Raw genomic sequence first — 15,322 nt, forward strand, 5'->3', positions numbered from 1 at the left:
AATGAGCCCATCTGAGTCAGAGAGGCTGAGGTGCTTTAGTCAAAGAAATATTTTATTTTGGCAGCAGCGAGGTGTGAATGTAACCACAGCTTTAAATCAGTTCAGAAGCAGAGCGGTGACGCGGACACGAACACAGCGAAACAAACAAACAGCTGAAAACGGTCAAACTCACGTTTCCTTACATCCTCTTTGGAGAGTGACACCGATGACTGTAATTAAACCTCTGTCCTGATCTGTAAACACACATTTGTGCTCATAAATCACACACACACACACACACACACACACCTAAAATGCCATCACAGAGTGCATCACAGATTACATGTAGAAGAAGTGAGTGCAACAGAAAAGGCAGATTAATTAAAAAAATACGAATTTTCAGCTACATGATACAAAAAAAGTGACTGAAAGCAACCAATCCTTTAAACACACACACACACACACACACACACACACACACACACACACGCCTGACCGCGTGTAGAAATCGTACATGTCCCGGGGATGCCTTCTGTACAGAGCGAATAGAAATGGCGTGGGAGACGATGATCCCCGCTGCAGCGATGTTTTATTTTTTTCATATAGATATTTGATCTTTTTTTAACTTCTTTCTTTTGTTTTTCTTTTTTTGCAAACACGTTCACAACAGATTATAATCTACCAAGTGATAAACACTCATGCCAGAACCAAACTGTCTAAGCATGCAGTCTAAGAACGGGAGCAAACGAGGAGGAACGATGCTAAACACTGCTGCCGCCGAGGACATCATCTTCATCACACTGCAGAGCTTAAGCTTGGCTGCAGCCTGATGGTTACCTGCAGTATGTGCCGAGCTCTGGTTCCTGGCGCATCTACATGTGGAAGATTTGAGAGCCGGATTATGTGACAGCAGCGTCGCGGTGTTACATTTTTGCAGAAGAGCTGCAGGAAACGACGGGCCTCATGCAAGAACGCCACAGACTGTAAATAAAGATGGACACAATGAAGCATAACGCCACCTGCTGGTGCTGCTGAGTCATCACGCTCGGACGCTTGGCGTGAGCTCTTTCTAACTTTAGTTTTGAATGACGACTGAAGCTTCTAGACCCTTTCGCCCTGCGCTGCTCCGATCCTGGAGGCCGTCTCCTTCCTCGGACACCGTGCGAGTGTGACGCCTGGGAAGGATTTGGGGTTGGTGTTTCACAGCTTACTGGAAACATGGGTCAGTGTTAGCTACTGTAGCTGCACCGTGCACAGACTGAGCCTGGTGCTCTGGGTCCTTAAAGTATTTCTGGTGTGTGTGGAGAAAAGCAGTTTAGAGCCGGAGGTGGTGGCGAGACTTCCTGCACGCCATTATTACACATTTAGGTCATCCAACAAGAAGGTTTTGAACTGGAGTCAGCAACTGGTGGCCGTTACATGGTACTGCAACATGAGTGACCCACGCACTGATCCAGCCTAGAGGTTTTGACTGGTCCATGTGGTCTAAGGAAATAAGGAGTGTAGATTCAGGGAGGCTCTGATCTTACTGCTGCAGCTCTCCGTCATCTTCAGTCAGCCGGAGGCGCTTCTTGGTTGAAATGTGGTTAAAGGTGGAACCTGGTGGAACATCAGGTGTTTGGTGACGGGGTTAATTGTGCCGAAATCTTTAACGGCTCAAACAAATTCATGGGGATCATCCTGCTCTGCTGCAGCTGTCTGTCTCTTTCAGTGGACCGTATTTCAGTTTGGGTCTAAGTATCTGTGGATGTGTAAGCCGGGCCGGCATCCTGAGCTCATGAATGGTTCTTGCATGAAGCCCCGCCCAGCACGATCCTGCGCACACTGAGCATGCCCGACTGTGTCATGCATTCGCAGACCTTAATAAAGAACGAGAAAGAGAAAACGCCGCCGTCGCCGCCACAGCCCTGAGGAGTTACCTCTGTGCATCGTCCCCAAGACCTCCCAAAATACCCCCCTCTCCCTCCCCTGATGTAAAGTCACATGACACAGACAGAAGGAGGAACACTAACGCTCCTGTTGGAAAGCAACAGCTCAAAGAAGAGTATATGTTTGACACAGAAGACAGACAAGTTTTAGATTGAGGAGGAGGAGGGGTCGTGTTTTAAATAGATGATGGTTGTAGGTAGGACCCCCCTCCCCCTCCTCCTCCTCCTCCAGTCTCCCTGTTTTCATGCGGGCAGGTTGTTGTCGTCTCTATCCCGAGGCGTTGATGTACAGCTGACTCTGCAGGATGTAGTCGATGACGGGCTGACTCAGGTAGTCCACAACATGGCCGTCGCCGTGCTGCAGCGCCAGTCTGTGGGCGGAGAAACAGACGGCGTAAAGGTCACGCTTTCAACATCATTCAGCGAGCGCTCAGACTTTGGTGTGCAGTGGGAGGACTTTAGATTCAGAGAGTACGTGAGTCAAGCCGGAGTAGGAGGAAACTAAACCCAAAGCTGGTGCTGCTCAGTTTGGATCCAGAATGAATTCATTTTAATGAACCTCTTTGAATGTTAAAACTCTGAAAACCCTGAAACTGAAACGTGGACGCTGGTGTGAAAGCGTTTTCTAAATATCTGAGTTCCCACCTGCTCTTGGTGGAGCTGACGATGGCCATCGGGTGGCTTATCGCGTCCTTCACCACGATGATGTTGTCCTGAAACAGAACAGAAATGAGCTGAGATGCTGGAGGATGTTTCTCTGGGTCAAAGGTCATGTGATCTGGAGGTGAGCTCTGACCTTGAACTTGCGCAGAACGGAGGAGTGATTAATGATCCTCTCTGTGTCGGCGCCATCACGAGGAACCACCACGATCCCAAAATCTCCCACAATCACCTCCATCTGAAAGCACAGGAACACGAGCTTCAGGCTGAGATCGGTTTGAACGACAGGACGACGACTTCAGCTTCATCAGAGCAAAAGAAAAGCTGACTAAGCTGCTCTTTTTATGTCCTGTTCTGATGGCTGATGCTCATCTTCAGTTAACATAAAGCTAAATCCTGTGAGCTGCTCTAAACTCTCAGTTTTGTTCCACTGTTGGCTACGTATGATGTCATAGAGAGGGTTTGTCCTTACATGGTCACCTCAGTCACACAGACTTGAAACCTTCTGTTTGTGAGGGATTAGCCAACCAGAAGAAGGATGGCTCAAAGGGGGAGGAGCTTAAAAAGCACATTTCAGACAGAGCATGAACTGAGGGGCTGCGTTGAGGCCCAGTATAAGACACAGTAGGATTATTTTAAACTGTAAATCATGCAAAGCTGCTCTAGAAGAATCCAAGAATAACATGTTAATGTGATGGAATCATGTGAATGATCTGATAAAATAAGACATTTCTGTCAGTTTAAGCGTTCACATGAGGAAGGTTACCGTTTCCTCGCCGCTTCAATCACAGCTGATGATTTCGTTTCAGCAGTTTTGGTCTCTCCGGTGGACGATCAAGTCACATTACTTCAGATTTATTTGATTTTTGGCGTTTCCATCGCGTTTTTATCTCAGACTGAAAATGTGAGTAAAAACAGGTGGATGGAAACACACCTGCAGTCAAATAAATTCCTCCTAGCTCTGACACACACATCAGGTGAGTGAACCACTGACGCTTTCTTTGGATCACAAGCGGTCGATCGCCTCCTGTTCACTTCACCTCGGTTGTTGACGCAGGAAAGTTTGCTGCAACTTTTCAGTCCTCGCGAGTTTATAACGAACGTTAAAACTGGATCCCAGCGTTTATGAGTCTTCATTTAGTGAGACTCATCATGAAAACACAGAAAGTGACGTCAAGCACAGATCTGCCTTTAGTGATGTCAGCAGCAGCACTCTCACCCCACCGGCATCATAAATCAGCCGTCTGTGCAGCTCAGGCCCGTCACGCCTTGAAACGCTGCTATCAGGAAAACTGCAGCCAATCAGAACGGGACCATTCTGTGTCCTCCAGTTCGAAAGACTTCAAAATAAAAGTAACTAGCCTCATGTGTGAAGTGTTACGGTTTCACTGAAGTCGTACAAACAGACCAACACGAGGTGTCCCCGTTTATCTTCCATAGAAACGTTTCTTAAAGTCTTTCTGTTTCTTCAAATAAACATTCGACAGGAAGTGAGAAATCTGGATTTCTTGTTATTGCTCAGGCTGTTTAGTAACTTTACATCTTCTAATGCCGCCGAAGGCTGAAGAGACAGCGCGGACACTTCCAGCCGGCCTCTAAAAACACCTCGCTGCATTTGTGGTGAATTCACTGCATAAATCTCATTTATGGATCGTCTGCTCTGCGTGCAGCGCCGCTTTGGAGAGAATAACGCTGGAAAATTTTCCCTTGTCAACAACATTCATCATTACAGCTGAGTCCTGGGAATAAACTGTATATTGAAAATGGACATAGCCCCTGAAGTCCACTTTTGAAGCCTTGAGTTAAGCTTCTGAGAGCTTTAACTGTGAAACCTGCTCTCCAGTTTACTGCCTACGTTACTTTAATGGAGACATTATTTCCAAAATGAACATCAAATAGTTTTCGAGGCACCGGCTTCACTTCGCACACCCAAAAGCTACGTCCATCTTTTATATCCAGCCTACAGTTTGGGAAAAGAGCTGAGGAGCTGGGCTACATGTGAGTGGGGCGGGGCTACATGTAAGTGGGAGGGGCTATGGTATGCTTACATCACTGTCCTTCCACAGGCCAGGGATGCAGAAGGACTCCAGGAGATCACTGCCACACAGGAGCAAGATGCGCAACTCTACAGACGGCAAACAGGCAGGAGGAAAGAGACACGCCCTCAGTAAACATCATGTTTACCGGATCCAAACAAACAAACAAACACAGCAGGAAGGAAAACCAGAGGACACGACACACGAGTCCGCTCAGGTCCACACACTGAAGACCCCACTCACCGATCTCCTCGTATCTCATCGCAGTCCCCAGGTTGGCGTTTTCATCTGACACAGAGAGACAAACACATGTGATTACACGGCGGTGAAGCAAAACACGGGCACACGCAGGCTCCTCGTGATAGTGTCGCCTTGCTGTCTTCAAACAGCTCTTACTGACACACTGAGCTGTGAAGTGGAATCAAATGTTTTGTGACGCCGCTCATACAAAAACCCCAATTTGAATTTAGCTGATTGAAACTTTAAGGTCCTCTCGTTCTGCACCTCTGGACTTCTGCCACACCTGCTAGTTGTGACCAATCAGGCATCACCTTCTGTTCCACTGATCATCACTGGTGAGAAGAGCTGAGTCTGCAGATCTGACCATGCAGCACGCTCATCAGGTATCAGGTCAGGAGCATCACGAGGAGCATGTTTCATCCTTTACTTCTTCTTCTTCTTTCAGGGGCTCCCTCCAGGGTTCACTACAGTGGATCTCCTCACATCCTCTTCGGTCACACAGACCTTCTCTACCTTCATCAATCTTATTTGAGGTCTTCCTCTTTTCCTCCGGCCTGGCAGCTCCATCTATGTCCCCGCTCTGCACATATCAATGTTTGGTTTCTCCCTCCACTAGAAAACGTGCGGGCTTAATGCAGTCACATGAGCAGACTGCGCCGCGGCACGCTTGAAGAGGTGAGGGTGACACACCTGTGCTGTGAGCTTATCTACGCCCGAGCACAAACTCTGAGGCTTCCTCAATTTGAAAATCGCTTTGTTAAGTAATTAGCAAAAAGTTCACATCACCATTTCCAAAAAAATCCCTCAACTGAGGTTCAAACACGCATCACAAACCAGCCTAGAAACAGCAGCTGTGCTGGAGGAAGTCCAGAGAAGCACGAGGAGGGAAGGGCGGATCGTCAGCTGTGTTTTGGTTGCTTTTATAGAGAAATATCAAAACTTTATGTTAGACAGTAATAAGAAAGAAAGAAGGAATGAACAGTACAGAAGAACATATTCATGTATCCACATAAAAACACTTTATTGGTTATTTTCATTATGTGTGAATGTTGTGGTCGTGTGTGTAAAGTCAAGACATCAGATTCTGATTGTTTCTCCATCTTGTCCTCGATCCCTTATAAATGCCAGTTCAGTCTCTTAACTTCAGCTTTTATTTTGTAGTGTTCTTATTTGTAAATTCTTACCAACGAAGGTGAAGCGTTCGATGTGCGGGCGTACGCAGCAGATTTTGCCCAAACTCTCGCTGATCTTCCCCCACAGCTTGACTGAGAGGCAGAGAGGACGTTTAGAGCCCAACACCACACATCAGCTCATTAACACTCATTAAGAACCTGAAATCTGACTCACTGGCCGTGGGCGTGTGGTTCATGTTGTTGTTGTTCTGGTAGATGGGCGTGGTCTGGTTCTGTGGCTGACCAATCACAGGAGTGGTTGACGGCGTGTTGACATTGGATAGAATACAGCCGGTGACTCTCTGAGGACGCAAACATCGTTAGAAACTCTTCTGTAACTTCATCTCTGAGTTGTTACAGGTGCTTTCTGTAACTCTTTCCCCAGCAGGGGGCAGCATTTCACTAGTGGGAATGTGGAGACGGTTCCAGATGTTTGTTGCTGTTTAGCCTCATTTCAGTGACGGGGTGTAGAGGAGTTTAGAGCAGTTTTTTTGCCACCTTCTGATGATGCTTTTTCATTTTGGAAGGTTTGAAATAATATTGAATACAGAAATTTAAAATACGCGTCTTTAAACTTTGAATTGATCCTGAGACCTTTAGCAGCTCAACCAGTTAAAGTGAGACCAAAGAAAAGTCATGGAAATGACTCAACAAAGGGCTCGACGATGTCTTTCCAGCCGCTATTACTACAATGAGTGAGGGGCGTTGCATCTACACAGAGTCAGAAACGCCCACCTTCATCAGGTCGCGGTGATGCTCCAGCACGCTGCAGGTGGTCTGCCAGGTGTCCTGGTAACACTCCCAGGGGTCCACCCTTCACCAAACAAACAGGTAAAGAATGATGAGGACACAAATGCTAGTTTCAGTCTCAGCTGCCAATAAAACGTCCTGCAGATGTTTCACATTAAGAGCCTGCGAGGGAATGACAATCATCTGGTTTTGACCAGTGTTATAACTTTTTGGGTTTCACGGCTTCTCTCTGGACACGAATCACCCGTGGCTTCACTCAAATTCAGCAACCTGATTTTAGTGTCCTGTTCTCAGTTTCAGCCACCAAAACCCCAAATCTCGTGGGCGTTACTTGTTGTTACTAGACTGTTGGTACAGCGACCTCACAGCAGCCACATTATCGTTCAGATAAATGCATTAAAAAGGCTCCAACAGCACAAACACGGTTATGTGGACATTACAGGAGCACTTCATGTTCCGGCTCTGGCCACTGAGCACCAGCACAGCTGCTTTGTCTCTCTGAGGGGACATTTGTTCACTTCTTCTGTGGTTTTATTTGACGTTGGCTGTGTTTTCAACAAAAACGTGAAAACCACCGAGCTGATGACAGCATATAATAAACAATTAACACAATGTGTTGATATCAGGGTTATTTCTATTAAATAATAATAATAACTGTCATGTTTCTACCTGCATGACGTCCACAACTCAGCAACTTATCTACCAAAAGCTTTTATGATTTACGGCCCCAAAATAAATAAATAAACAACGAGCCACATACTGGCATTTCAGAGCTTTTAATGTGAAACTCCTTGCAGGAAGTCCTGTCTCTAACATGGCTCAAACGTGTTTGTTTCCAGAGTAAAAGCCTCTAAAGGGGGGTAGAGTCTCACCTGATCCAGTCAGAGCTCTGCACGGCCAGCTGACACATGGTGAGGCGATGTCTGCTGGACACGAGACCCTGCAGACACAGAGCAGCGCCGTCAACCACGGCACCGTCAGCCACGGTACCGTCAACCACGGCACCGTCAGCCACGGTACCGATCAAAAAATAAGCCAAGAGTCTGTTTGTGTGACTACAAACCGGTGCTGAGCGGGACTTTGACTTAATAAGCAGGCGCAAACGCAAAATGTGTCACCTCGATAAGAATGAAAGGTTATTTATTATCATTCATCATGAAGAAACAGAGCGAGATGAAGGCCTCAGGCCTCATAATGATTAGAAGGAATAAATTAATTAAAATATAATAATAAAAGTAAAAATATGATTAAATGTAATTTAAAAAAACATGAAAAACAAGCATGAAAGGAAACTCATCCTAAACTCACTGAGAAGATGTTAAAAGTGAGTTTTTCCTTCCCACTGTTGCCAAAGCTCCTGCTCACAGTGGCTCATCTGCTTGTTGGGCTTTTCTGAGATTCCTCTGCGTTACTGTGGGATCTTTACCTGACAGTGTAAACTGTTGTGATTTGGCGCTGTATAAATAAAACTAAATTGAATTAAACAGAGTCCTGTAGTACCATGTGCACTATTCACATCGTTAACCAGCAAATTAGGTTGAATTTAAGTCCTTCTCTTCTTCTTCATGTCCTCCTTCACTACATCCATGAAGCTCCTCTGAGGTCTTCCTCTTTTCCTCCTGCCTGGCAGCTTTGTCTGATATATCCACCCTCCCTCCTGCACGTGTGCAAACCAGGCTCTGTGACTCTGATCCCGCCCATGCTGCTGACTCCCAGTGAACATCTGAACCATTCAGCTCGGCCTCCACAGTCTCCAAACCATCACAGCTGGTCTCACTGCCACCTTGTAAACATTCCCTTTCACCCCTGACACTCGTCCTCCACCCACTCCACCCTGCCTCGGACGGTTCAGCTCAGGTGTTTAAACTCAGAACTAATATCCAGGTAACAGAAAGATGAGTTTTCCAACCAAAATAAGATCTAGATCAAAATAAATCTTCAGCTCTGACTGATTATCCTCATTAGATTTGAGATTCATCCATCGATCAGGCTCTTATCTTTTCTTAAGCCACAGTTTTCTGTGTCGTCTCATGTGTTTCACCCCTGCGAGGTCCTCCTCCCACCAAAAGGATTAAAAAACTTCAAAGTAATTAAGAGTCTTTCTGGTAGCTCATTAAAGAAAATGTGTGCCGTTCAGAGGGGATGGTGGGAAATCCAGATCAATGAAATATGAAAGCAGCAGGAGTCGTTTGGATAAAACAGACAGAGAGCAGGTGGGAAATGTTCTGCTTTCACGTTGGCTCTAAAGCAGGCCACGTCGTGTTTTCCACCTGTGAATAAAGCCTGACGCGCTGCTTTCTGAGGACAGAGAGGTTTGTGAGTCATCGGGGCTGACACACTAATAAGATGATAAGCGATGTGAATAATCTCCATCGTTAACAATCCATCATTGGGATCATTCAGCTGCAGGTGACGATGCTGGAAAACAAACATTCATAACTGGAACGAACAGCAAAGTCGATGAAACTGGATTTCTGTAGCATCTATTATTCATGTTGTGTGTTTCTGTAGAGGCAGAGCAAAAGTAGGACGAGACCTTCATTAATTCCTGCAGGAAGCAGAGTGGAAAGCTGCAGCTGCAGACAGCGTGATCTTATCTGTGCTCGACTCTAACATACGAAACACAGTCTGCACTCTGCAGGAGGATGAAGTCGCATGTTAAAGGCATCTGTCCGCAATACTAACAATAACCAAGATGTAACATCTGTTTTTCAGAAACCTTATTACCATTCGTGGGGAGCAGAAATTGTTTGGTTCTAACTGGATGATTTATATTTCTGCGCATGCCTGGCTGGCCTCATTCCAATCTGGTCCTCCTGACGTTATGTTTCACAGCACTGCGTACGTGTTACCATCATTTTCAACGTGCAGTTTTATTTACTGAGGTTGGTTGCACTTCTGGGAAAAACTGTACCTAGATTTCAAGATTTAAATTATTTATTGCAGAAAAGTGCAATGAAAAAAAGCGACACATCTGGATCACAAACTGTATATAAATGATGGAAGTAGCCACGTCACAAGGACATTTTCTTGTTTGGTTGGTTTTTAAGCTTCACGTCAACATTTTGGCCATTTATGTTGTTTTTATGGTGCCAGCAGTGACGGGGCAGAATAGGAGGCAAAATATTAAGTTATTAGCTAATGCTAGTTAGCAAGCTACATCCAAGCACAGGATTTCACTGTGCACCAAAACTGCAGCTTAGCCGTCTTGATAGGTCTGTGAGTACAACAACCTCACAGCAGCCAACGGCACAAACGCCGTCCAGAGCTCCATTTAAGAGGCTACAGTTGGCTCAGATGAAGCCTAGCATAGCCTAGCAGCAGCTACAGCCGCCCACCTGTTAGTCAAAGAGGCCACGCCCCTAACAATGCAAACTTGTGTTTGGGGTTTATTCTAGCTGAAGGAGCTATACGGGTTTTATTCTGAACAGGGCTGAACTCTCACGATGTTGACTTGAGTAATTTTTGTCACTTTTCAGAAAATGCTTTCAAATGGCACAAAAACTAACTCCTCCTCATCATCAGCGACCTTCATCAACTAATAACGCCAGCCTATAAGGAAAACACAGCTCTGCACTGAAGCTAACACACAACACTGCAACAACAACGTGAACAGACAAGTTCCTGCATCATTGTATCTGGTTTATGTATAGAAACAATGAGGCATGAGGTCAAACTGAGAATTACAATATGATCCTTTATCATCTTCATTAGAGATTCATTTTTAGAAAAACAGAACGAACTGCCACCGACCCCATGAAATGATTCAAGGCTCACTCACAGCTTTCCCGTAGGAGTCGTGCACCGGTGAAATGATTCCTCCGATCACAATGAAGCGTCCCGTTTTGTGCAGATATTCTCTGGCTTTTTCTGCAAACAAAGGAACAAACATAAAAAGAATTGTGTTTTTTTTTTAATGTTTTATTGTCCAAGATTTTGTCAGCCATGATTCAATGTTTGCAGCAGGTTGGTTTACTTACAAAACAAATACCAAATCTATGGCAAAGTTACGCTGAGCTAAGCCTAAAAACAGGGATGGAGAAACATTCAAGTTAAATAAAAACTACAAAAAATGAAGTGAATTGAAATTAGTGGTTTAATGAGATCTGTACATGACGTGAGTTCAGTGTCCGTGCTGTAATACCAGCGCTGAATTCCTTCATCATAATTAGCTCCAAAGTTATCATAAAACACTAAACCTAGCTTAATCTAATTTAACCTAGCCTAGCCTAGCGCCCTCTGTGCTTCCTGCTTCTACCTGGGTGAAGCAGTGAGTGGCTGCACCTGAAGGGTGGATGTGGTGAAGAGTATAAAGCCGGCTCTCTCAGGCCGTTCAGCCTCTCTGGGCAGCTTCCACTGGTCTGTTGGGTTATTTAGGTTTTTGCACACTTTTTAACACACTGCATACATTAAACAGCATCCATCACTGACACTTTCACACCGCTACACGCTTCGCTACATAAACAGAGGGACTGGATTCAGTTTTTCTGTTGCCAGTTTGAGTCACAGTCAAAGCAATAAAAATGAAAGTGAAACAAAAGAAGTCACTCTGGAAAACACCTGAGACTAAACTGAAATGAAAACAAGAAAACAAAAATGAATCAAATAAACAAACAAACTAAAATAAAATACAAAAACTATAAAAACTCTGATCTTTAACGAAGGTCAGCGGGGGCACAGCTGGGTTTAGTTTCTTTGCTTTAGAGCGTGTTACATTCAAGCCCCAAGGTCCAAATCATTATTCCTGTTTTTCTGTCCCACTTTAGGTTCTTGAAATATTTTGGCCCGGCTGCAGCTGTGGTCTCTGCAGCGACTCACGGCCGTATCAAACTAAACACACAGGCGTCTTCACTGCAGCTTCAAGCTAACAAAAGAAAAAGGTGGATAACATAATGAGAGATGGAGGACAGAAGAGCCTACATCTTCACCGAGTGTAGAAGGAGCCTCGTTTATCCTCGCAGACTATTTCTGTTATCTAAGAACATCATTTATTCACAGAGAGCTGCTTCCATGTTTGAACCCACACATCAAGAAAGATGTGGAGTCGCAGGCCGAGAGCAGAGACGATGGCACGACGTTTCTCAGCCCAGTCGCGAAGCCTTTAACTTTTATTTACTTGAAGCGTCTTCAGGATCAAAGATCATTAACTTCCTTTTGTTTAATCAATGAGGATAAAACCTTTAGAAAGCTCAACAGTAAAGACTCATCGCTTTCTATCCGGCTGTATTTGCTCCATACTGTCAAAAGCTTAAATTAAATACAAAAGCATGTATTTGTATCTGATTAAAACAAAGCCGTGGGAACCACGCTAGAGTTTATGTGACCCTCTGATCCAGAACTCATCGCCTGTCTCATCAGGGGGTGACAGCTGTTAATGAAGAATCAGCCTCAACAAGCAAACTGTGAGCGGATGAAAAAGAAGCTCTGACCACATGAAGGCAGAAAACTTCAGATTAAAGAGTTTCAGAGTTCAGACATTCAGCGGGAGGAAGAACAACAAGCAGGACGTGGAGAAGAGTTCAGCAAGAAAACAGGAAGTCCACGAAACAAGGAGAGAGAAGCAAAGCCAGGCGCTGAAGAACAGGAAACAGGAAACAGAGCAGAAGCAACAGAAACAAGAAAAGAAGAAAATCTAAAGCGATTTTTCTCATTTTAATGTTTTATTGTTTAAAGTTTGAACATTTTAACAGTGTGATAGTGAATATGTCTTAAATTCAGTGTCCAGTAACACAAACTAACAGCCTTCTTATAGATTTATATTTTAAATGTAATTTTGTGGGACGTAGTTGTGTGTAAATGGTTGGTGTCATATTTAAAGATCTCTTCGGTTCACAGTGATACAGAAACGTTCGCATCACATTTGCAGGACATCGTTTCAGGTTTTTTCACATTTAGTTTTAATTCAGTACCATAAACCTGGTTTTAGGTGGACATACACAAGTTAACAAACAGGGAACTGCGTTTGGAGAATAGCTCAGTTCACAATGACTTGATGTTTGTTTTAATGGATAAATTGCAGTTTAGAAGGATTTAAAGGACAAACAAACAGCGATGACTCTTATCGATCTTTGCACTTCAAAGAGATCATTGCTTGTTGAAAGGTCACGTGACACAGCCCAGTGAATAACAGCGACGCTGTTACATCAGCTGAACTGTAAACTCTGTTATGTTTTTCCATCTCTGTGAATTATTCATCTTCCAGAAATGAATCGCGAGAATGTCTCCAGCTGAAAACAGACAGTTTCTGTTTGTGACTCCTGATATTACAGTAAACCTGTTTATTAATTTGACTGTATTCGTGACGCGGTTCTTCTGTGGGGAGACTGATCGCTGACCGTCGTGTTTTCCGCTGTGACGCGATGAAAGGCCTCTGAACGTCCAGCAGAACAGTCACACTAACAGTCGCATCATTTATCCTGCAGTCATTTTGATTCTATGATGAAAACATGTTCTGACCACACTCCGGCCTGTAACCTCCGCTAACGCGCAGGGAAAGGCCGCTGAGCAAGGCACTAACACCCCCGGTCTGGCCCCCGCACGCTGACGGCCTCCTTACACCAGTGTGCGTGTTTTTGTCACGGTTTGGGTTGAGGGGCAGCTCCGTGTTTTTCTCCTGAACGTGGGCCCGGGCTGCTCCGTACTGCGTTTGTTTGAGTCGTCGGGATTTTACCGGAGCCGTCGCCCGTTTCAGCACCACCCTCCCGGACAGCGGCCGGAGTCCGGCTCGGAGCTTTAGCGCGGATATTCAGCACCGGGGTTCCGGTGATCTTTATCCCCAAACACACCCAGACCTGCCACCACCCCATCCCCCACCTCCTTACCGAACATATGGATGTGTCCTTTGGTGATGGGGTTGAAGCTGCCGCAGGACAGCAGGATGACGTGGGTCTTCGTGCTCTCCGTCATGGTTCTCCTCGCTCTTCTTTAGTCCCGGTCCCGGTCTTGGTCCCGGTCCTGTCGCGTTCTGTGGAGCTCGCCTATAGAGGAGCAGCCGCAGCAGAGAGAGAGAGGGGGGGGAGGGAGGGATGGGGAGATAGAGAGAGGGAGGGAGGGGGAGAAAAGGGAGGGAGAGAGACGGGGAGGGGGGGGGCTGCGGCAGCGTCAGTGCGTTACAGGCACAGCACCGCGTTCAGGGCACGCGCGCGGCGCACGGGCTCAGTCATTCCCTTAACGACCAGCAGCGCATCAGTCTGACCGGAGCCCTGACCGTCTACTGCGCATGCTCAGGAAGGTTCAAATTCGTTTGTCCTTGTTATCGTCTCACGTTCAGGATCTTTGGTCCAAACCAGCGACGGACAAACGAAGCTTTGAATCTTAATTAAAAAACAGGTTCATTACTATTTTAAACACAGGCCTCTTTGGTGACACCTGGTGGACAAACATACGAAGAGCAGCTTGAATCTACCACTTAAATGAGCTGCGTCAGTGTGACTCTGTTCTCTCTGCCCACTGTTATGTCTATTTTTGTAATAAATCATTTTGATGATTAAACCTTCCTTCGTTAAACATGTGTCATGGTTCTCCTTTCGCTTGTGACTTTTTTTTACTACTAACACATATACAACAATCTTACGACAGGCTGGGAGTATGTTTGTGCTGTGAGGTCCCTGCTTCCACGTGATTATGTAATTAACCAGCGGACACATATGTTTATATAAAATACACTATAACTTCTATAACTGTGCATTTCTTTTGTGCATTTTAGACCTGGGAGCAGAATTGCTGATGAACTGGTTTTTAATTAGGAACAGGCAGAGCGTCTGGCTCCATGTCTCTGATCACTGATTCACTATCTCTCGCACAGAATCACCAAAACACAGCAAAACCCCACCAATGACTCACTTCCTTATAAACCATTAAATCAGGCACTGAAGCAGCCACGTGCTGAATGTCACTGATCACGTGACTCTGTTCAGATGAACCACGCCTCGGCACAGTGTTTCTGAAGCAGCGCTTTGATGTTTTAAAACTTCAGCTTCAAACATTTATTTATCAACACGTTCAGTCCCAAATATTAAAAACATTGTTTTTAATACTCAGATTTGTCTACCTGTCAGAGTTCAGACCTGAATGGGCTGAAACAAAAGTTTTTCCACAGCAGTCCAGAAAATTCTGAATACCTCAGCTGGAAATCCCAGAAATGATGGATAGTCAGTTTAAATGCTTCCCATCAGGAGAGGACCAGAACATCTGTGCTGGGAGGAAGTGTCTGTGAGGCAGTTCTTTATTTTAAGCCCCTCAGGTGACATGTTCTCTGGATAAGAAGCCTCTGTGTGTGTGGGCTGAGGCCTGGGCCGAACCTGTTTGTGGAACTGTGTCCACATCTGAGAGAAAATCCACCCACGGACTCATCAGGTGTTTGCTCCTCCTTCCACTCCTGGTTTTTCTTGAACTGTCATAACATAGTGCATTATGGGACATAAAGTGGTCGCCATGGTGGCCTGCTGCATTATAAACTGTCACAACCGCACACTTGACCAGAAGGGGACCCCCAGGGAAACGGCGTCAGGTTTTTCCAGTCTCCCATGTGGAAGCAGCAACAGGGACCCGAGATCTC

General features: G+C 45.4%; 1 protein-coding gene across 1 annotated transcript; it reads right to left on the reverse strand.

The window, feature by feature from the left end:
• Nucleotides 1–34: 34 nt before the first annotated feature.
• On the reverse strand, nt 35–13,798 carry nmnat2 (nicotinamide nucleotide adenylyltransferase 2). The gene is made up of 11 exons (XM_084912300.1): nt 13,587–13,798; nt 10,547–10,635; nt 7,638–7,705; nt 6,751–6,829; nt 6,191–6,317; nt 6,028–6,108; nt 4,847–4,891; nt 4,616–4,692; nt 2,704–2,805; nt 2,553–2,620; nt 35–2,278 (listed from the first exon to the last, which is right to left on the reverse strand). The coding sequence occupies exons 1-11, from the start codon at nt 13,669–13,671 to the stop codon at nt 2,176–2,178; spliced, it is 924 nt and encodes a 307-aa protein (XP_084768426.1). The 5' UTR covers nt 13,672–13,798; the 3' UTR covers nt 35–2,175.
• Between the last annotated feature and the right edge of the window lie 1,524 nt (nt 13,799–15,322).

Source organism: Perissodus microlepis, chromosome 18 (assembly GCF_051167445.1).
Source record: "Perissodus microlepis isolate ML-2025 ecotype Zambia chromosome 18, ASM5116744v1, whole genome shotgun sequence".
Lineage (NCBI taxonomy): Eukaryota > Metazoa > Chordata > Actinopteri > Cichliformes > Cichlidae > Perissodus > Perissodus microlepis.

Excerpts from the sequence above, each read along its gene's own strand:
- nmnat2 (XM_084912300.1), bottom strand. The coding sequence starts at position 13,671 with ATGACGGAGAGCACGAAGACCCACGTCATCCTGCTGTCCTGCGGCAGC. Across the intron at positions 4,892-6,027 it reads CGAACGCTTCACCTTCGTTG|ATGAAAACGCCAACCTGGGG; the intron begins GTAAGAATTTAC and ends TCTCTGTGTCAG. Across the intron at positions 2,621-2,703 it reads CCGTTCTGCGCAAGTTCAAG|GACAACATCATCGTGGTGAA; the intron begins GTCAGAGCTCAC and ends GTTCTGTTTCAG.